Source organism: Mustela erminea, chromosome 19, assembly GCF_009829155.1.
Source record: "Mustela erminea isolate mMusErm1 chromosome 19, mMusErm1.Pri, whole genome shotgun sequence".
Taxonomy (NCBI): Eukaryota; Metazoa; Chordata; class Mammalia; order Carnivora; family Mustelidae; genus Mustela; species Mustela erminea.
In genome coordinates, this window is record NC_045632.1 from 18,637,783 (window position 1) to 18,659,057 (window position 21,275).

The 21,275-nt window shown below is 57.4% G+C and overlaps 2 protein-coding genes across 4 annotated transcripts; both read right to left on the minus strand.

Annotated features, from left to right (window-relative positions):
• Window positions 1-1,807: 1,807 nt before the first annotated feature.
• MAG (myelin associated glycoprotein) lies at window positions 1,808-15,612 on the minus strand. 3 transcript variants are annotated; one of them, XM_032323653.1, is made up of 12 exons: window positions 15,283-15,612; window positions 13,406-13,465; window positions 12,850-12,918; window positions 12,295-12,663; window positions 10,829-11,125; window positions 10,463-10,720; window positions 9,022-9,282; window positions 4,654-4,941; window positions 4,185-4,281; window positions 3,302-3,401; window positions 3,000-3,038; window positions 2,240-2,327 (listed from the first exon to the last, which is right to left on the minus strand). In XM_032323653.1, exons 3-11 carry the CDS (start codon window positions 12,893-12,895, stop codon window positions 3,012-3,014), a joined length of 1,743 nt encoding a protein of 580 aa, XP_032179544.1. In that variant the 5' UTR covers window positions 12,896-12,918; window positions 13,406-13,465; window positions 15,283-15,612; the 3' UTR covers window positions 2,240-2,327; window positions 3,000-3,011. The 3 variants fall into 3 exon arrangements, with proteins under 3 accessions (XP_032179542.1, XP_032179543.1, XP_032179544.1); XM_032323651.1 differs by lacking the exon at window positions 3,000-3,038 and having other exon boundaries at window positions 1,808-2,327; window positions 15,283-15,609; XM_032323652.1 differs by lacking the exon at window positions 3,000-3,038 and having other exon boundaries at window positions 1,808-2,327; window positions 12,850-12,940; window positions 15,283-15,609.
• A 2,881-nt stretch (window positions 15,613-18,493) lies between these two features.
• On the minus strand, window positions 18,494-20,176 carry HAMP (hepcidin antimicrobial peptide). The gene is made up of 3 exons (XM_032323784.1): window positions 19,863-20,176; window positions 18,797-18,856; window positions 18,494-18,711 (listed from the first exon to the last, which is right to left on the minus strand). The coding sequence occupies exons 1-3, from the start codon at window positions 19,947-19,949 to the stop codon at window positions 18,610-18,612; spliced, it is 249 nt and encodes an 82-aa protein (XP_032179675.1). The 5' UTR covers window positions 19,950-20,176; the 3' UTR covers window positions 18,494-18,609.
• Between the last annotated feature and the right edge of the window lie 1,099 nt (window positions 20,177-21,275).

Here is a 21,275-nt window from a genome sequence, read left to right on the forward strand (position 1 = left end):
TCTGCTCCTCAGGGCGAAGTCCTTAGGAGCATTCCTCCCAGGCCAGACCTGCTGGAGCCAGGGTCTGTTGTCAGAAGACAGGTGTGTCAGGGCGGGGTCCCCATGCATGTGCATCCGGTGGGGACTGCTTCCGCAGCTGCTGGGCAGCCCCTACTAGATTCTGCCCAATCCTGGACCACTGTTTGGCCTTATTTTCAGCGCCTGAAATTTTGCCAAATATGTTCCCACTTAGAGCCTTCACACACAGTGTCCCTGTGGGATTTCCTGTCAGTGGGACACCTCCCTGGCTCCTGAGACCCCCAGACACACCTCCATTCTGTGCTCTGAAAGCCCCCCTTGCCCTGGTCCCGGGAGCAGGTGTCACGGGTTGCAGTCGGGCGTTGTGCATGAAGTCCTTGATTCAATGTCTTCCTCTCTACAGGATAGAGTCCCACCAGGAAAGAGCCCGGGCAGGCCTTGGGGTCAGTCCCCTCCTGGCTGCTCCCAACCCCACTAGCACCCACAGCTCTTGTCCTGCAAGTCGACCTCCCATTCCAGCCGAGGTGTCCTCACCACCTTCCCTGCCCACGTGGTTTGATGAGTCCTGCCCTCAGTCTCCACTATGGCCTCTGTGGTATCCTCTGCCCTCTTCAAAAACCAGGGGAAAACAGCCCTGTTCAGGAGCCACTCCCAAACAGCAACTCTACTCTCAGGGTTCCCTCAGTGCTCTTGGGCCGGTGAGCTCAGGTGCTTCTCACCAAGACAGCGGGGCGCACGGTGGGAGAGCTCTGGGCTCTGGGCTCAAGTCGGGGCTGTGCAGTTACCACCTGGGGGACCTCAGCTTCTCTAGGTTCTCAAACATTCGTGCATCAGAATCACCTGGAGGACTTGTCAAAACGAGTTTGGGGCTCCTGCCGTCTGGCATGGGAACTTGAGAATGGGCCTTTCTTTCTTTCCTTTTTTTTTTTTTTTTTAAGATTTTATTTATTTATTTGAGATAGAGCACACATGAACGGCAGGCATTGGCGGGGAGAGGAAGAGGAAGAAGCAGACTCCTCACCGAGCAGGGAGCCCAATGTGAGGCTCAATTCCAGGACTCTGAGATCATGACCTGAGCTGAAGGCAGACACTTAACCGACTGAGCCACCCAGGTGCCCAAGAATGTGCCTTTCTAACGAGTTCCCAGTTGATATGGATGCTGCTGGGACCCCACTTTGAGAGCCACTGTCATGCTAGTTAGGGAAGGGAAGTGGAGATTAATAACGTAGATCAGGTAGAACCATGGGGCACATAACAGCTCTTAGTTATTAATATCATTCATACCAGAGAGTCTGGCCCTCTTCAGATTGCCAACAGGGGTTAGGGAAAAGAGAAGAATGGTGTCCAGGGCCTGGCCACTCTATTTGCTAGCTCTGGGGCCCTAGGAAAATCCCCTAGCTTCTCTGAGCTCCAGTGTCATCATCGCGGCCTTGTCCCGTTCCTTACCCCAGATGGCCTGAGCTTCCTGAAGGGGCTCTGTACACAGCTGGTGCCTACTTAATGTTTCTTAAACCAAAAAAAGTAAAGTTGGGAAGGCTGAGGCTGTGAAATATGGTGTGAGTGTGAGGGATGGCGGTCAAATCAGCGCAGGCTCACGAAACACCCTGACCGGCAGGGGGCGTGAGGGGATGTGAGTGAGTGAAGGGGCCAGACCCAGCCCACAGCTGCCAGCCAAGGTAGTGGCCTTGGACTCGGGGCTAGAATTCCTGGGCCAGGACCTCGCAGAGGGCGAGGAGAGGGGCAGCAGGCTTCACTAGGATGGATCAGGAACCATCAGGATCTAGACAAGTGGTTGGCTTCGTGGCATTTATTTCACGTCCCTCTGGACAGGCCCTGGGGCCGGGTGTGGGGGCAGGAGACCAGGCAGGGGGTAGCAATAAATAACATGGACGGACAGACGGAGCTCCCCTCCAGACATGAGGTTAAAGGAGGTTAGAGAAGAGCCACAGTGTGGGGTGGGTGCTGGCCGGGCCGGGGACGGCTGGGAAGGAGGGGAGGCCAGGCCCCTAGGACCTCACTGTCACCTGCCCCCTTCCTTTACGGCCCCAGCCCCCTCCACTCTGGGGAGCAAGGGAGCCCATAACCAGTAGGGGCCAGTGAAGGTCCTGAGGGAGGGGTGGCCGCACAGGCGGCCCCCAGCTCCCTCACTTGACACGGATTTCAGCATACTCGGCCAGCTCCTCCGTCAGGGTGTAGCTGTCCTTGGTGGGTCGTTTGCCCAGGTCCGAGTGAGAATAGCTCAGGTCCAGCTCTGGGGGCTCCCCGCGAAGGCCCAGCAGCCTCCTCTCAGATCCCAGTCGCCTCTCACTCTGCAAACAGAAAGAGCCCAATAGAAGAGTCTTGTTCCATCTTTTCCAGGTCCAACAGCTGCAGTCACATTCACCCCCACAGCTCCAAAGTCAAGTCCCAAAGCTCCGTGTAGACCTCCTTTCTCAAGGCCTGCCGGTGCAGCCTGGGGCCTTTGCCCATGCTGGTGCCCCCACGCACGACAGCCTCTTCATTGCTAAGCCTGAGAGTCACTCACAAATTCAGTGTGTCCAGGAAGACCTCTTCAACGTTAAGGATTTGGGGCACAGGCGATTCAACCCATAGCGTCTTGTCAGAATAAAGTCACTCGGTTGGGATCCCGCCTTCCCAAATGTGTTAAGTGCCTGGTTCCATATGACCTTCTCCCATGTTTCGTTTTGGGGTGACTTCCCTCCTCAGTCTGGGAGATCCTGCAGGGGTGACTTCATCTTCCCTGTCCTGTGCTCCACCCCGCCCCCACCCCTACATGGGGTCTTTGGACACAGACATGGGACAGTGACCACAGACAGAAGGGAGCAGCAACATGCCAGAATAGACAAAGCCAGGAGAGCTGGGCAGGGCCAGACTTAGCCAGGGAACACCCTGGACACCTGACGAGAACGCACACACATGCACGCCAACCCCGAGGCCCACAAGGGCCCAGAGGCGGGCACACTGAGCTCCCTGGATCCTACCTCCTGGGCCGCTCATTCCAGGGTAGAGACCTCTCTGGACTATTGGAGAAGGAAATGCAGTCATAGACCCGGGTGGGGAGGAGGGGGCTGCCCTCTGCTGAGCCCCTCAGCCCCCATCCCAGCCTCAGCCTGAGCACCCCTCCCGGCCCGGGGGCAGCCCGCCCTCCACGCTTCCTCCCTTTCCCTTCTGAAGGGGCCAGCCTCCCCGCTGTCCCTTAGCCTCCCAGGCCCTCCCAGGCCCTCAGGGTCCCCGGCACCCAGGTTTTCCAGCTAGTCTGGAGCCACAAGGCTCCGGCCCTCACCTCATATTTCTCTGGTGCCCCAGAGATGCGGAAGTCGCTGCTGAACAGAACCGGGGGGTTGTCCCCCGCCGAGAAGCTGGGGCTCTCTGTCACGTTCTTTCTGCAGGGCAGGACACATCAGCCCCAGCAGGAGTCCCAGGCCTCCCTCTCCGCTCTCTTTCTGCATCCCATCTACCTGAGGAGTTTGGCTCAACGGACCCCAGGGCAGTTCCCACCCATCTCTCTAAGACGGCATAGATGGCCCCTTCTGGTCATTTCCAGAAGGACCAGCCTCTTCCTGTCACCTGTGCCCATCCTTCCATCAGGTTCCTGGCCTCTGCAACTTTTGGGGACCCCAGCTTAGTTTCTTGGGGTTCTTCTCATGTGCTCTGGCTCTGTCCTCCCCTCTTGCTGCCAGGACATGGAGCAGAAAGATAAATTTGTTTTCAGGGAAGCTGATGTGTGTGCCACAAGGAGGGAGAATAAGCAGAGTTGTTGTGGGGGCTGGTCTGGGGCTGGGGAGTGTCCTTTTGCCAGAGATGCTGTGTGTAAGCATCCAGGCCCTGGAACCGACAGTGACCGGCCCCGTGGCTATGAGCCAGGGGTCTCTGGCTCTCCCCCACTGCACTGGAGCGTGTGCAGGAGGGTTCCTAGAGGGCAAGGGTCTGTGGCCACAGAACGTGGGGACTGGGTAACCAACAGGGGAAAGTGCCCAGCCCAGGCACTGGCCCACCCCGAAATGTTAGCAGGAGCCTCTCTCCTCCATGCAGCCAAACATGCACAGAGCAGAATCGCAGACAGGGCTGCCCTCGCTTGGCCACCTGCTACCTCTAACTGATCTCCCCGCCTCCCCAGCCCCGGGAGAGTCCCCAATCCCGCAAATGAGCCCTGGCAAGCCACTCACTTTCTGCGTGTCTGGGTGATGTAGCAGACGATGGCAATTAGGATGGCAAAGGCTACCACGGCTCCCACGGGGCCGATCTTGGCCCACATCAGGCGGTCTGAGGACAGAAGACCCAGACACCCTCAGGAATGCTGGTGATAGTGAGGACACTCGGGGTCTTGGGAGATGGGCTGGGGCAGAGATGATGGTGAAAACGTGTCCAGAGCTGGCACAGCCTTGCACTGCCTGACTGGCCCGGAGGGCTTAGTGGCCAGATGGTCCAGGAGAGGGCCCATGAAGCACAGGCAAACCCAGGGCAGTCTCTTCTTACCAACTGGAAAGGGCATCTTTACCACCTCCTCCACCTGCGTCGCCCGACCCACACTGGGTGGCTGATGGTCTGCCTTGGGGAGGGAAGCCTGGATCCAAGAGAAGCCCCCTCCACCTCTGTGGCTCTCCCCCCCGCCCCCCGCCACACCACAGCACTCACGGGCTCCCTGGAAGGGCAGCTCCAGGCTCTTGGTGCCGTAGAGGTTGTGGGCTGTGCAAATGACCCGGGGCGGGGCCTGGGTCTGCCCCCGCAGCGTGAGGATGCTGGTGAGCAGGAGGCCACTGCGCTCCGAGTACACAAACTCCCGCTCAGTCTCGTTCACAGTCACGTTCCGTGAGGGCAGCTCGAAAGCCACGGACGGCTCCGGGTTGGATTTCACCACGCACAGGCACTGCACCGTGTCCCGGGCTGCTGCACAGTGGGACTCCAGGAGGATCATGGGGGCAACTGCAGGAGCAAAAGGACCAGGACTCAGGGGACTGACACCAACTGGAGGTGGAGCCTCAGGGGACTCCGTGGTGGAGCAGGTGGTAGCTGTCTGGGAGATGAGACAAGCTGCATTTCCCCCTTCGCACTAGCTCTGGCCCCCCCCTCTTTGTTCACCTTGTCAAACAAATGAGATCACGAGGCTCTCTGCTCAAAACCCTCCTTCCGCTGCCCCCAGGTCACTGACAATGATACCCAAATTCTTTCCCTGGCTTGGCAAGGCCCCGCGGGACCCAGCCGCACGGGTCTTCTCTTGCCATGGCTCCTGACCTGTCACACTGGCCTCCTCAGTCTTTCTAAAACTCATGGAGCTTCTTCCCAGCTCAGGGTCTTGGAGATTCTCCCTCACCCTGGAACACTCCCCTAACACCTGCTGAACTCAGTCCCTCCCTCTGTGCCCGGGGCTCTACTCAGATGATATCTTTTTTGACGACTCACAGAAATTGTGCCTCACTTCACTAACCATTCGCTGGTTAGTCCTGCTTGGGTTTTGCTCCCCAGAACGTATCCCTACCCATGTGAGATACCCACATGGCTGGGCTCTTGCTGCTGTCAAGACTGGTTCTCGCTCTGCCTACTCTCCATCCCCATCCTTAGAACCCGCCTTTCACATAGCGGAGCTCTGCGAAGACTGCCATGGGCTACTGAATCCTGCCGGCTCCCCTCCCTGGCCACCTGTAGATGCCCCTGTTGACTCCCTCAAGCCCCCTTGCACCCTGACTGTCCCTCTGTCCTGGGCTCTTCCACTGCCACTGGCACCAACCCCCATCCTCCACCCAAGGTCACTGTGCTGAGCTTTCCTTTGCTGACGTATTACAAAAATGGTACTGGTCTGGGTTTTGTGGGGGGCTTTTGGGGGGGGTGTTGGTTTCTTTCATTTTCTAAAATATGATAATATAATAGAACATAGAATGTTGCTTTTCAAAACCATGTTCTCTCCCTTCCTAAAGAATCCAGCACTGGAGTCTGCTCACTCTAGACTGAGCTCTGGTTCTCAGCTCCGACCAGAAACCCCCTACACATGGCCAAAAGACCCTCGGGCCACCTACCGCCATTTACTTCCAGTTTCCGGTAAAAAAAAGAATATGCAAGTAACAGTGACGGGCCAGGGAGTCACGTCACCTGATTCGAGCTCGAGATGGTTCCAGTTGAAACCTCAATGTGTACTTGCATCTAAATCTAGTAATTTAAAAATATATAGCCCGAAATCTGTACAGGCAAACATGCACTATGCCTTGTTGTAGTGTTAATGAATTAACACCCTGAAGAATAATGACAAACCCGAACCAACAGCTGTTACATTTTTTTAGAAAACCTTTCATTCAAGACCGCACCCCTCTGCTCCAGGGACAGCATCCGCCCTCAACCCCTTGCCACCACCCTGCCTCCATGTGCTCGGTATCTCCGCAGCTTTGCAGGCAGCCGGGGAGACCTGGGGAACTCTGACTGACCCTATACAAACCCCCAGTCCCACAAAGAATGGGGAGTTTGGGGTGCGACAGCTTTGGCAGAGCCCAGCTCTGCCATTTACTGGCCCTGATCATGCCATTTGGCTTAACTTCCTTCCCAAGGATTCAGGATGCAATAAACGGAACCATTCCAGCAGGGGGAGCATGTGAGCAAAGCCTTGGCCACAGGAACTCCAGGAGGGCCAGGAGCTTGGAGTCCAAGGGAAATGATTTTCGGAGCAAATGGTGTCAGGCAATGTGGGCATTCAGCATAACCTCCAGACTCTTCACAGCCTTCTTTGGGGTCAGCTATGGTTATCATATACCCGTTTTTCAGTGGAGAGGCTCTGCAAAAGTGAAGTCACTTGTCTGGGATCATGCCACCGCACGATGGAGACAGAGCAGGGATTCTGATCCAGGTGGGTTCAGCTCTGTCTGGTGCTGGACACCAGCTCACACTTAGGTTTCCTTCTTAAACTGGGATGAAGAACAGTCCCTCACAATCATATTGTGATGAGACCAAAATAGGTCAGCGTGCGCCGAGGGCTCAGACTAGTCCCCTGCGTGTAAGCACTCAGTAGAGGCAAGAGTCTTGCCGCATGTTCCTCACCGTGCTGGGCCCTGGATCAATGGGTCAGAAGGACGACCCGCTCTAGGAGCACCTGCCATTGTCAGTGGGCACCAAATCCCTGGTGCGAGGGGACATGGACTTCAGGGACAGAGAGGAGCCTGAGGGATGCCGTGGCCAGAAGCCTGAGGCTGCCCTGCCATAGGGCACGCCTGTGACCCAGGCCTGGGTGAGGCTGGCAGGGCTCAGCAGGTGGGGCGAGGGCCGGTGGGGTGGCACAGCTGCTCCTCGGCTCCAGCAGGCTGAAGGCCTTCCACTCCAAATCCATTGGTTTGTTTCCAAAAAGAAGCCTGATTAGGTAAGTCCTTGGGCGCCGCGGGCTGCAGAGCAGCAAAGCAGCCAGGGGGGGTTAAGAGCTGTGCCAGAGAAAAGTCCAGAAGACTCCTGGCTCTGACTGACCCTCTGAGCTGCATGGTCTTGGGGGATTCTGACCTTTGTCTTCTGCTCCGTCAAAGAGGAGATGATGATAACGTGTACCTGCTTCACAGGGTGACCACACGGGCTCAGGAGAAGAACACTGCAGGGTCCTGCCCAGAGGATACCATGAATGACCATTTGCTGCCGCCCCTCTCACTGTCCAGGAGAGCCTGTGACTCCTGTGTACGTGAGACCCTATGGTGTTCAGGCTCAGGGATTTCTACCCGATTCTCAGGGGGCTCTCTGACCCTCTGACTTATGAGGCCACTGGCTTGGGGTGTGACAGGGAAAAGGGGTGTAGCAGAAGGAGGAAGCTAGCCCAGGAGGGCGAGGATGGAGAAAGCAGAACACCCCACAATGCATGATCGCCTTGGGTACTGCGAGCGAGCAGGGGCTGGGAGGGAGCGTGCTCCAGAGTGAAAGGTTAGCACAGCAGTGCATGGCCATCCCTTTGCCTTGGAAGGTGGCACTCGAAATAGCCTGTCTCTGCCACGTACTGATTATTACCACATTCAGAGTACTGAGTCTAGGTGGTGCTCACTACCTTCTGGCAAACCTAGGGGATGGGGACTGGAGGTAGAATAACGGAGGCAGGGACTGGTCAGGTCTGGAAACTAGTGCCAGAAACCAGGCAGGAGCTGAAGAGGAAGCAGAGGAGATAGCCACATGGGGGTGACATTCCAGAGGGAGCTGCTGCAGGAGAGGGAGTGGAAACCACTCTCTGGGGGCTACAGCCATGCATGGCCGGGGGGCGGGGGGTGTTGGCCGTGTCATCGGTGAAGAGGTTGGGACAGCTGCTGGTTGCCAGTGGAATGATAAGCTTCATTTCCAAGACTTCCAAGCTCTCTACGTATATCCCTCCCATCCCATTTCTCTGGCTGAACTCCACCTGTTCATCAGCTTGGTGTCCTCTTGGTCCTCTCCCCCACGTTCCCCACAGTCACGCTGCCCTTGGCACACAGCAACAGCTCCATCAGTGTATTCTGATGTAACAACAGGATGAGGTCAATTACGGCAGAACAGTGGAGCCAGACTGTCTGGATGTGAGCCGTTCTCTGGCTGTGTGACCTTGGGTAATGGCATAACCTCTCTGAGCCTCCGTTTGCTTCTCCGGAAACTGGAGACAGTAACAGAACCTCCATCCTGGGAATGTCATGTGGTTGAAATGAATGGGTCCCCATACAAAGCTTCCAGCAATGCCTGGTACATAGCAATGCAACACAAGGGTTAGATGTCCTGGTTATTGGTGATTGCAAAGGGGGCAGAGACCACAGGATCCAGAAATCTTCTTGGTCAAAAGCGCATCCCAGGATGTGGAAACACAGTACTCTCAGGTGGGACTTTCAATTTGTTGCTGTGGATTCAGCTTCCCTACCTTGCCCATTCTCATCTGCTGGGGTAAAGCCGACCCTTGGCTGGAATGCGTGGATGCTTCCCAGCGACCCATGCGCCCCCAATGAACCACCCACTAAGGCGGGGAATGAGGAAGGACATGAAGTCCAGCTTGGTTCCGGCAGGACAAGGGGAGAGGAGGGGGGTGGTACTCACACTCCACGGACAGGTTGAAGGTGGTGGCCCTCTGGCCATACTGGTTCTCAGCCACACACCAGTACTCTCCGTCATCCTCGGGAGTGACGGCAGGCAGCTCAAGCTGCAGCTCGCTCTCGTAGATGACCGTGGCCAGAATCTGCTTCTCCTTGAAGATGGTGAGAATAGGATCCGGGTTGCTCTGTGTGGAGCACAAGATGGAGACCGTCTCCCCCTCCACAGCCACCATCGTCCCGTTCACCATCGGCTTCCGGGGTGCATCTGGGAGGGGCAGGACGGCGGGGGGAGCGATGGTCAGAAGCCAAGGGTGCCTCTTCTGCCAGCTAACTCCCATCCCCAATGTGACCCTATATACCCCAATCTGAGCACACTGGCTCCGATGGTTCAGATAATCCCTGTCCGGCTATCCTATTTATAAGAACAGAGACTCTGTGGCCAGCCCGCTGTGCTCCAATCCCAGCTCCACCCCTCCCCAGCTGTGCGCGTATCCACGCCCTAACCTCTCCCGGCCTCATCTCTCTAATCTGCAAAATGAGCTTAATAATAGTCCCAACCTCACAGGAGTCACATTGAACCTAAATGACAGGAGCTGTGTTAGCCTGAGCAAGGTGAGATGAAGATTCCTAACCACGTGAGTGGACGCTGTGTTAATAAATAAATGTAGTTGGCTAGACGGGGATATGGGCTTTGGGGAGAAACAAACATGGTGATGGGAAATCAGGGTAGTTGGAGTTTTAACTAGGATGGTGAGGGAAGGCTTCCCCGAGATGAGAAGAGGAGGGTCGGGGCTAGCCGTGGGGATGTCTGGGGGAAGAGTATTTGTGGAAGGCACTCAGAAACTGCTGAGTGGATGCTGGCGGCAGCTCTCATTATTATTATCCACAGGCCTGGGCATTTTGCCTCAATAAATATTTGTGAATGAGTGAATGAATGAATGACCTCTCCTTGGTTCCTAACAAAGAACCCTATCTGACCAGTCAGTCCCGCGGGGGACTCCAGAACATAACAGCTGGCGAGGGGCTGGGTGAGGTCTGGGGTCCCTTGTCCCTTTGCCTGCAACTGCAAGGGGGCTCATTGGGAAATGCGGATTTCCAGGGCCCAGATCCACTCCCAGACCAGGCGAGGCTGGTCAGTTTCACCGGCATTCCTGCGCGGCAGGGACCCATCCGTCTTCCCACCTCGCCCTGGGGAGAAGAGTGGTGCGCAGTAGGTGTTCATCAGATACTTGTGGGACGCAGGAGGGAACGCCCTGACCTGCAGCCCTCCACTCCACCTTGGCCTCAACCTTGGCGGTGCTCGGGTGGGCCCGCCCGCACCCGCCCCCGCTCCCGGCCCAGCTCCCGGCCCCGCCCCCGCCCAGCTGGGCAGGCGGGCGCCGGTTTCCCCTCCTCTGTCTGTCCCCTCCTCTGTCCAGCCAGTGCCGGACACCGGGGCCACTCACACATGACGCTGAGCTCCACGGTGCCGTTGTCCTGGCCGTAGGCGTTCTCTGCCAGGCAAGCGTAGACGCCGTCCTCCGCGGCGGTCACCTCTTCCAGATCCAAGAACAGGCTTTCGGCCACGGCCTCCCGGAGCACCGTGCCGTCCCTCATCCAGGTCAGCAGCGGCAGCGGGTTGCTGTCCGCCCCGCAGAGCAGGCTGACGTGCGAGCCCTCGATGGCCTCCACCGAGGCGTTCATTTCCACGATCACCGGGGGGTCTAAGGCCCGCGACAAGAGGAGGGGGCGGGTGTCAGCGGGCTCGGGCCCGCAGACCGCGCCCCCGGCCCTGCTCCCCGCCCCGCCCCCCGCCCAGTCCCCAGGCTCACACTTGACGTCCAGGCTGGCGTAGCCCTCGAACTGCAGGGTGGTGTTGGGGAAGGAGGCCTGGCAGCCCAGCCGGTGGCCGTTGGCCTCCCTAGTGGGCACGAAATGTAGCAGCGACACCTGCACCCAGGTGCCCTCGTCCTCGCGCAGCCGACCCAGCACGGTGGGCTCCCCCAGCCCTTCGTGGCCCAGCCAGCTCAGCTCCGGGCGAAGCTCCGGGCAGTTGTCTGGCACCATGCAGCTCACCTCCACTTCAGAGCCTGCGACCACCTCTGGGGGAACCACGATGTTGGGGGTGTCTAGATGAGAGGGAGGGAACAAAAGGGTCCAGGAAGCGTTCTCAGTTCGCAGTCCCCTCCCCAAAAGAATTCCCTACAACCTTCTCTCTCCCTGGATACCCTTCACCTGGAGGCCCTCCTCATCTGACCACAGACGTGTAATAATGAAAATCACAGTATAATGGGCTGAATACTTGACAGTGGTTCCCTTGCCAGTCCTTCCAGCCAAGCTAGAAGGAGGGTAACATTACTTTGCTCAGTTTTTAGATGATGAAACTGGAGCCACAGCTAGTGTGGAGTAGAAATGAACTTCAAACTCACTCCGGCTTCCTCCTCAAGAAATTTCTCTCCTTTCCCATGTCTGCTTTGGTTTATTTTCCTGTCACATATGTCAGTGTGCATGCGTGTGTGTGTGTGTGTGTGATGTCTTGGAGATCTATGTCTGGCTGTGCCAGTGGGGTCTCGTCCTGCATTGGGGCTGTGATCTGGCTCATGAGAACTCCATGCAGATGGGGAACGGGAATCTAGGGGCTCCATGCTATAGGGCCTCTTGGAAATTGGGCGGCGTGCCCTGCTCTGATTGACAAATCTGGCCCAGAACTGCATGCTCTTTGGCCTAAATTTAGGATTTGTTTTTAAAAATCAGAATCAGCAGCCAATGTTTAGGAACTAGGAGATTGCACAGAAAAACAGGCAGTTCTGGTTTCTCTTAAAAATTCAGACTGTCTGAGAGCAGTATGTCCACACTGTCCCCCAGCACTGGTCACCCAGAGCCAGGCGCAGCTCGGAGCACCCCACAAGGATTCACTCATTGAGCTGTAAGTGCTAGTCTTTTCCCCATCTTACAGAGGAGGAAAACAAGGTCCAGAGACATTAAGTAACATGCCCATAGTCACCCAGACAACCCAGGGATCCAGAGGCCTTACCTCTAACCCCTGGGCCCCACTGCTTTTCTTCCAGTTGTTTTTAGAAGAAGAGGAAGAACCCTCGTTTTCTCCTCTGAGGGCAGCAAGACTGGGGGCCCTGCTTTGTCTGTTTCTCTCATCTTCCTCTTCTGTGTGGGTGTGGGGGGTGTGCACCCCAGGCCAGACTGAGAAACCTCGGGCCTGGCCATCCCCAACCTCCCTGGAAAGGCAGGAAAAACTTGGTGCCACCCCCACCCTCCGCGCGCAGGCGCTCTGGGGACTCACTGATGATATCCAGAACACTGTGCTCCGAGAAGGTGTATTGGTTGTAGCCCCCTAGGTCCCCGCGGAAGTAGTACTTGCCGCCCAGCTCCGGGCTGAGGCTGCTGAGCAGAAGGGTGCAGTTACGCAGGCCAAGGTCCCCCAGGAGGCGGCTGCGGCCCTGGAAACTCTCGTGCACGACTTGGGTTCGAGACTTGAAGACCACTGGGGGGTAGTTTTTTGGGTAGGGGCTGTTGAAGTACCAGACGCCATGCACCACAGCCGGCCGCAGCTCGTCGGGGAAGTCGAAGCGGCAGGGGATGGAGACGCACGTGCCCTCGAAGGCAGAGATGGATGAGGGCATCCAGGCACCCCAGTGACCACCGCGAGAGGCTGTGGGCAAGCAGGACCACTGAGGTGGAGCGACATGTCCTTCCCAGGTCATCACGCCCCACCCTTCAAGGCACACAACTCCTATCACCTTCCACCACCCCCCTGGAGGTTGCAGGGACCCACAGAAATAGCCCCAGCCCGCTCAGAGGCCAAGGCCCCAGGATCCCCTGCACCCCTAGTCCTTACCTGAAATCATAATCCAAAACAGAGGCAGGGTCGTGAGGAAAATCATTTTGTCCAGCAAGTGAGCGACAGCTGGAGAGGGGAGAGGAGAGCACTAAAGGCACGGGGAAGAAGTGAAGGGTGCCCCTGGTAAGGCTTCAGGAGGGGCCTGTTCAGAAGTTGGCTACTGCTGGTATCATTATTTGGAATTACAAACATTTCTAACGTATTGACCATGCCCCAGGCCCTAATGCTTGACTCCGCTGTATTAATTCATTTGGTCCCTTTGAGAAAGTGGCAGTTAGAACCAGCATTTTATAGCTGCAGTCCAGAGACGTTAAGGCATTTGCCCAAGGCCACACAGCTGGTAAGTGGCAGAGTTGGAATTCAAACCCCATTTGCCAAGCTCCAGGTCTGCACACTTAACCACCACTTCGTAATGACATGTGGATAATTATCTTCATCGCCATCGTGCCCCCCCCGGGGCATCTCCAGAAAGTAAGGACAGAGCCAGGGCTGGACCGGCTGCAGGAAGCAGGGGAAACCAGGGGGAAAGAGAAGTTGGAACCCTGCCCCTCACCTCAGTCTCCCTGAGTTGGGAACGCCTTCGGGTCTCACTTGAAGCTGTCAGCCAGCCGACCTGGAATGAGAGCCAGACAGGTGTAGCCCCGGCCAGCCGCCCTCTCTCTGCGTCCGCTCTGAGTGGTGGCCCGCTGTGAGGCTGCCCACGTGGTCTCCGCTGCCTGGGGATGCTGGGGACGCTCCCACATAGCCTGGAAGCTACTCTGTAGTCATGGCCTGCCCGCCCCCAAGTTGTGATTGCGAAGAACTTTGGGGAGGAAGGGGGAGCAGCAGCGCGTTGGGGTGGGGGGTGAAGCAGGCCGTGTGGTGAGTGGGGTGAGGGAGCAGATGTCCCACGGCTGAGGGCTGGGGGTGGCGGGCAGGGACCCAGCCCATCAATGACTGGGTTTCACAGCATCAGCATTCCCAACATGCCGCGGGAATTCCTGCCGCCCTCTCCCACCCCACAGATGGCCCCTGCTGTCCCCACCCTCAACAGAGGCCAGGGCCCGGTACAAAAGAGCCCTGTTCCCTCAGGGAAGAAGTGAAGGGTGCCTCATCTTGGGGGGCTTCTAGAGGTAGGTGGGATGAAAGAAGAGTCGGGTGGTCCTGGCTGGGCTCGGAGCAGGGCCAGGAAGGACCTTGGGGTTGGGAGTTTATGAGTCACTGGCACCCGGCTGCTCTGTGGGTCGCCCCAGGGTCAAAGACATGGTTTCAAGTGGCTGCCTTGCCTGGCCTACACCGCCCTCTTCCCACGGACACGGACGCATGCATAGTCAGACACATGCAAATGCCGGTCTGAAATGTGACAGATCTAGACCCAACCAGAAGGAACAGGCTCACACAATAGCGACGCAGGCACACACCCGGGCAGGGCAGCGAGCCCCCTGCACCCACAGACTGCCCCCCACACACAGTCCAGAGGCACCCCTACACTGTCCTGCTTCCTGCCCTCCACACCATGGGGCTGACATGGGCACTCAGGCACACACGTGCTCACAAAGATGCACAGACCCGCGCACACACACACACCAGGGGGTGGCCGAGGACAGACCCACCTGGATGCAGGCGGATGGACACACTGTGACAGGAGGGGACGGGGCCCCGGGGAGGGCCGATTACCGGGCCCGGGCACACCTGGGATGTAAGCGGGCAACCCACCTGTTTGTAATGGGGGCAAAGACTGGTTCTTGTCTTAGCTGTAAGGGTGAGCTGTGACTCTCTGAAGGGCCACAGTTCATAAACACAAACACTGTACGTCTGTGGTCATAAAATTTCACGGTGGGAATGGGATTAGGAAAAAGAGCTCTAAAATTGTGCCCTAGTGGAATATAATGAAAATAAGGCTGAGGAACGCTGATGTAGATGGAAGCTCACCCAGGGGAGGTACGTGCGTGCACACGTGCGCACACACACACACACACACACACACACACACCTGTCGTGCACCCCGGTGCTAACACAGCCTCATTCGCAACTCTCAGCACCCACAGCTCTCTGCCCCTGCCCCCTCACAGATGGCAGGATCCCAATCTATCCCTCTGCTCCTCTTCCAGGCCCAGACCACCGTTCCCCACCCCAGTCTGCCCCAAATTCAGGAGCCCCAGGGCAGCTGTTCCTGCAGACCCCAGGGATGCTGAGAAGACCCCTGTGTTCTTCCTTTCTGTGGTTCATTCCCTAAGCCCGGTCACTGTCCCTGCCACGGTCCCAGCCCATTCCTTGAGCTGTCCTGAGCAGCACGCTGCCCCATCCTAAACTTGTGGCAGCTCCCGGTGACCATCCATGGCCCAGAGCACCTTGCCTCGCACGTGCTTCTGGGCCCCCTTTGCCCCACCCTCTCAGCCCCGATCCTCCGCTCTCCACCGGGTCGCCGGCCCCTCTCGGCTGAGTACTCACTTGGATGTTCTTGCTTCTGTCCCTCTGCTCCACCAGCCCCGCTCACAGTCCCCTGGCCTCCTAGGGTCCAGGCCCCCACTTGCAAGCCCGTCCCCTCCCCCCGGGTGCCAGGGGCCGCCTGCCTCCAGGGCCCAGCTCCTCCCTGCCCCCGAGGGAGGGGGGCACAAAGGGGCCCTTGTCACCACTGCTGGAACTGGGCAGTCTGATGCCTGGGTTCTACTAGCTCCTTCCTGGAGGGGATGGGGGGAGGCAGCTTCACTTGCTCTCCCTCCTCCATCACTATGCACCCTGGTCCTGGGTCCCTGGGAGGGTCTTCTAGTATCTCTGGAAGTCTCAGGCTAAGAAACAAAAGCATGGTTCTCAGCATCTAGGGAATCTTAGTGGCCGGGACAGGTATGACCTTAGACCAAAGAGGCCACCGAAGAGCCGAGCAGGAGAGAGGACCTGCCCACTCTTGGCTTCAGCGTCGCCTCCACCCTCTCTTGAATCACGTCCCTGGATCATGTTTGGTGCCCACATCCTGGTCTCTTTTCCAGACTCTTCTTGCCATCGGAAATGAACGTATGCATTGATTGTCTCCTCTCACAAGAACATGATCAGCCGGCAATAACCTGTTTGTAGAATGGCTCCTGGCAGCAGGCTAAGCTTCAAAACCACAGGGTGGGTGCACACATTGTTCCTCAAATAGCCAGAGGCACCTTCTGACTGGCGACATGTGCGCTTGCTCCTTCCTCCTGGACAGGCCTCCCCACCCCATCCCGCACCCCATTCTGCCACAGGCCACAGCCGGGCACATCGATTAGGCTCTCAGCCCAGATGCCACTTCCTCTGGAGCCTGCCCTGCCCCTCTCACCACACCAAGCCCCTCCATTCAAATGCTGCCCTCTCCTTCCACATGCCTCTGTGCGTTTGCTGACCACACTCCGGGGGCCCTCCTTCCCCACTAGTGTGGGAGCTCCCAGAGGACTGGGTTTCTGCCTGCCTGTCTGCTTCACCCTCGGTCCCCTAGCACAGTGCCAGGTGCCCAGCGGGGCTTATGAAGCATGATGCTTGACAGATTCCCGACTTTACAGTGATCCTCCCTCCCCCCAGCCCAACTGTTCCCCTTGGTCTTGACCTTTGCAAGGTGCTCGTGTGGGGGGGCGATGGAGGGAGCCATGGTACTGTGACTAAGTGTAGTAATGGTTTGACCATGAGCTGCTCAGTCACATTGGGGTATCTTCTGTCCTTTAGGCCAGAGTGGTTTTCGGGGAGTTGGTGGGGGGGTCCTTTCTCCAAGGGGAGAACCTCACCAGGGTGGGGAGGGTGAAGGGCAGGGAAATCCCTCAGACCCAAGTGTGCGGAGTCAGAGAAGGCTGGATGGAGGGGGAGGGGGAGTGCCACCCCCCACCTCAGGCTTCATGATGTCAGACTCTGCCCGTGCCTTTCCCAGACAGGGACAAAGGCCCATTGAGAGCAGGGTGGGGCTTGGACGCCTGGGTCCTAGAGAAGAGAGGGCCCTGGTGCCTGGGCTTTGGAGGAGGCCACTGAGATCCTGGAGTACTCCTATGTCACAGCCTTCAACCTCAATGCCAACCCCCTTGGAGTCTTGGGCCTGCACAGTTTGGGGGTCCATCCCCTCTCTAGGTGTGAACCGTAGGCTGTCCCTGGGGGCAGGACGCACAAGCCAGTGTGGGGCCACTGTCACTGAAATCTGCAATCCCAGGTTCCCAGGCCCCAGGAGGATGGGGCACTGGAGGGCCTGTGTCTGGCCAAAGGGGGAGCCACTGCTCCCATCCAGCCGAGCCTTCAAAACCAGGCAGGTGTGACAGGGTACCACAGACTGGGTGGCTTACAAAACAGAATTTATGGTCTCACGGTGCTGGAGGCCACGGTCTGACATCGAGGTTGGCAGGGTTGGTCCTTCTGAGAGCTGGGGGTGGGGGAAGGATCTGTTCTAGGCTCCTCAGCTCAGCTTCTAGATGACGGTCTTCATGTTCACACAGTCTTCTCCCTGCAGACAGACCTCTGAGTCCAAATCTCTGCTTTTTACAAGGACAGCAGTCCTCTGGGATCAGGGCCCAACCTACTGACCTCATTTTAACTTGACTATCTCTATAAAGACCCTACCTCTAAATCAAGTCACAGTCAGAGGTACTGGGTGTTAGGGCCTCCACATTTAAATTTGGGAGGGTGGGGGACACAGAGTTCAACTCATAACTCATTAGCAGTCACACGGCCCGATGAGCTGAACACTGAAGACTCTTCTAGTTCTTTGGGTGTGACAAGCCCGACTCCTGGTCCCTCTCATGGTCTAACCCAGGCCTCCCCATTGATATTCCTCACCAGGCCCAAATAGCCAAGGCCGTGTATTGCCTTGCTAGTGCTGACGGTTTCTTAGGCGCTAAGAAGACAGTGAAATGCATTGTCTCTGTTTCTGTCAAAAGTGGGGAAATGGGATACATTGAGAGGGACATGGTTTCAAGAAGAATGGGGGGGAACTTAACCCCTTGGGGAGGTGAGCAGTCTTCTCCTGAGTGTCTCGCAGGGTGATATGTCCTTACCGAGTGGATGCCCCTTACCGTGGTCCTCTGAAACCCAGCCAGCACCCCTCATTCGGTCACTATGCCTGCTTGGAAAGCCAGTGGTTCTCAGACTTTTTGGTGTCAGGACCCCTTTCTACTCTGCAAAATTATCGAGGACTCCCCCCAGAAATTTTGTTTACGTGGGTTCTGTTTCTAGCTGCTCCACGTCTTAGAAACTCTTAGAAATGGAGACCAGGATATTGGGAAAGCACAAGGCACACGGGCACATAGCCTGTTCCTGTCAGAGTGATGATGTGGATCCCACGTCACAGAGCCTGTTGACCTGCGACAGGAGTGAGAAAGGCACAGGACATTCTAGTGGTTTCCACCTGGTGGAGCCCTGCTGGGGGTTCCCCAGACCTTACTTTGAGAACCCTTGTGAGGTCACTGAATTTGCCACCCTTGTTTCAAGAAGGCTTTATTTAGGGAGAGGACACCTGGTTTAACTTCTAGCTCCTGCTGTTGCGACATAGGTTTTAGGTCTTCTGAAGAGGGGAAGGAAAGGAAGCGCAGGAAACAGATCTCCTTCACCAAACCTCAGTGCCGACTCCGGTACCCACCGACCCCACACACCTGGACCAAATAGGGGCCAGAAGAAGCCTCTGGCATAGGCCTCAGGCAGGAAGAAAAGACAACAGACACTCTAGTGTGGAAAACAACAGACAGAACCATTTTATTCCAAGTCTGGTCACAGAGGGTTGGAAGGCAAGGCAGATAAATACGAGGGTCGGGGAGGATGGGGGGGGGGCAGGCCGGGGAGGCTCTATGTCTTGCAGCAAAAGCCACACTTTGATCGCTTACAGCAGTTGCAGCAGAACAGGCAGATGGGGAAGTGGGTGTCTCGTCTCAGCCTCAGGAGCGTGGGCTGTGGGGAAGAAGGGAGAGTGAGCGGACCTTGGGCCCAGGCAAGGGCTGGGGAGGCCTGGAAGGGGGGTTGCAGGTGCTCTTACCGTCAAGCCAGCCTCAGCTCCGGCTGTGTCCTGGGCTTGAAGGGCTGTAAGCTGTCTTGTCTGCGGGAGCAGAAGGGGTGGTGAGGATGGCCAGGGCCCCGCGGAGCTCTCAGACTTGCCCCTACACACCAGCTCCTCCCCAAGGGTCGGTGTCCTGCGGCTCCGTGGGTATCCTAGGAGCTGCCCCGTGGTCTGGCCTTTGCTCCCCCTTGCTCACACAGCTCTTCCCATAGACGCCCCAGATCTGTCTCCTCTCTCCACAGCTACTCTCCTTGGGAATGTCACCCTCCCTGGCTTGCTGCCACCACCTGGAACAAGGCTTCCTGGGTCTTGCCACATACATTGTGTTCCCCATGCCTTATCAGTCGGCTTAAAAGCCTGGGGGGCTCCCCTTGCGCGTGGAGCAAAGTCAGTACTTCCGCAGTTGTCCACAAGACTCGGCAGGTCCCCTCCTCCATCTCCTCTCCAAGTACCGTCCCCTTCACTCATGACACCTTCTGATCCTTGGGGACGTTCACCACACTTGCCCTCTCCCAGGCCTTTGCTTGCTGTCCCTTTCTCTTATCCTCCCTGTCCTAGGTCAAATTTCTTTTTCTCACCAAATGCCTCCCGCTTCGCCGCCAGCACTTCATCCCGTCTGAAGTCCTCCCCTGACCCCTCCTGGTCCCTCTAGTATCATCATCATTTTCTGTTATCCATGGAACGCATTTACCGAGACACAATGATCTCATTTATGTTTTGATGGTTCAGGGACTAATTCCCTGACTGGGTTGTGAACTCCGCAAGAGGAAAACTCTTCTTTGTTTGCGGGGCACTCCCCACTGTCCAGAATTGGGCTTAGCACGGAGCAGGCACGCCGCCCGCTGTGGAATTCGTCTGGGGCCTCCGGTCCCTGATACTCAGGCCCCCCGCTCTGTACTTTGGGCAACTCCCCGACCCCCCTTGCCCTGCCGTAAGCTCTGCCCCATGCTGAGGGGTCTCCAGCTGCCCTCAGCACTGCCCCCCCTAGGGCCTGGCTCTCCAGTGGTCTCGGTCGTTGAGCTGAATCCAGGCCCTGCGGACTCACCTGGTGTGGAAGAACCGAGCCACTGGCCAGACTGGCCAGGAGGAGGAACAGGAGGCCGGCAGCCTGGATCCGCGGGCTCAGTACCATCGTGCTGTCTGTCTGGCTGTTAGGTTGTCCTGCTGTTAGGTTCAGGACCGGCTGTGGTGTCTGGTCCCCCGTTTCAGTGGCTTTTATGGGTGCTTTTGGAGGAGGCGGGGGTGGTAAGCCCCCCCGCTCCTCGCCGCCCCTTTTGTCCTAACTCATTTCCAAGAAGGTAGTGGCGCCGACAAGACGGGAGATAAGCGGGAACAGAGTGACAGGGAACAGTGTTATGTCACCCTTAGCAGAGGTGTGTCTGGGGGTGGGGCAGAAGGGCCACCTGGGAAACACTTTCCCTGACAGGGCATCACCCGGTTGACCTCAGAAAAAGAATTTCCCCCTTTGACCCAGAAGTTGAACCAGTCGATGAGCAGGAGTGAAGTGACCTCCTATTCCCCACCCTTTCTCAATGTCCTCATCCCCTGGGAGGCTGGCCATCACTTACAGGCCACTGCTTCAGACTCCCCTCTCACAGGGCGCAGATCCCAGCAGGAAACACTGGGCAGCTAGATGCACGAGTTTGTGTCAGCACAAGCCCCCAGCATGCGGGTGGTTTCCTGAGTATCAGAATTTCTTTGGAACTTCTGCCCATAGGAGCCGGCAGTATTCATTAGTTACTAACACTGGACGCTGCTTCTTTTATGCCAGATGTACTGACCCACGTCCCAGCCACCTGTCCTCCGAGCAGCTCCTGCCGGCCCTGTGCTGGGCTCTGCTCTGCATTCAGGGACCCCGGCTGCCTCCTTTGCCACTAATCCCCCGAGGCCTGGCTGCCCAGACCGTGCTCCCTCTAAGCACAGCGCCCAGCCTGTCATCTTCACTTTCTAGGAACTGTAGGAAGAGACTGGGACACTGCTCAACTCCCCCGGTCGGAGGCCAGGGCTAGGGTTAAAGCTAGGCTAGAGCTAGTGCTACAGCCTGAGCTGCCTGACACGGGGGCCTGTGTTCTCACCATTTGGCTGTCTCCCCTCAAGCACAGGAGGGCACAGGAGAACGTGCTAGACAGGGCCCACCTTGGCACTGGGAATATTTCAACCCTAGACATTGGCTGACTCTATAAACCTGGGCCTTTTTTCTTGAGAGCTGGTTCTCCAGTATGGCGCCGATGGAAAGATGAGACAGGTGGCCTGACCTGGCAACCTCACTCCCACAAACTCTGAGCCGTCTCTGGGTGCATGTAGTCCAGGGAACCACAAACCCTGATTCCGAAGACAGGCCTCTGGCCCGCTGCCTCCCTGACTCACTTGGGGACCACCCAGGCAGGGTCAGCTCCAGCCTAACGGCCTGTGGGCAATGCTGCCAAGGAATGAACACTCCTCCCAGCCCTGACCTGCT

Excerpts from the sequence above, each read along its gene's own strand:
- MAG (XM_032323651.1), bottom strand. The coding sequence starts at position 12,895 with ATGATTTTCCTCACGACCCTGCCTCTGTTTTGGATTATGATTTCAG. Across the intron at positions 12,664-12,849 it reads GTTTTGGATTATGATTTCAG|CCTCTCGCGGTGGTCACTGG; the intron begins GTAAGGACTAGG and ends GCTTGCCCACAG. Across the intron at positions 2,328-3,301 it reads GGGCACCAGAGAAATATGAG|AGTGAGAGGCGACTGGGATC; the intron begins GTGAGGGCCGGA and ends TTCTGTTTGCAG.
- HAMP (XM_032323784.1), bottom strand. The coding sequence starts at position 19,949 with ATGGTACTGAGCCCGCGGATCCAGGCTGCCGGCCTCCTGTTCCTCCTC. Across the intron at positions 18,857-19,862 it reads GCTCGGTTCTTCCACACCAG|ACAAGACAGCTTACAGCCCT; the intron begins GTGAGTCCGCAG and ends CTGCTCCCGCAG. Across the intron at positions 18,712-18,796 it reads GAGCTGAGGCTGGCTTGACG|CCCACGCTCCTGAGGCTGAG; the intron begins GTAAGAGCACCT and ends TCTTCCCCACAG.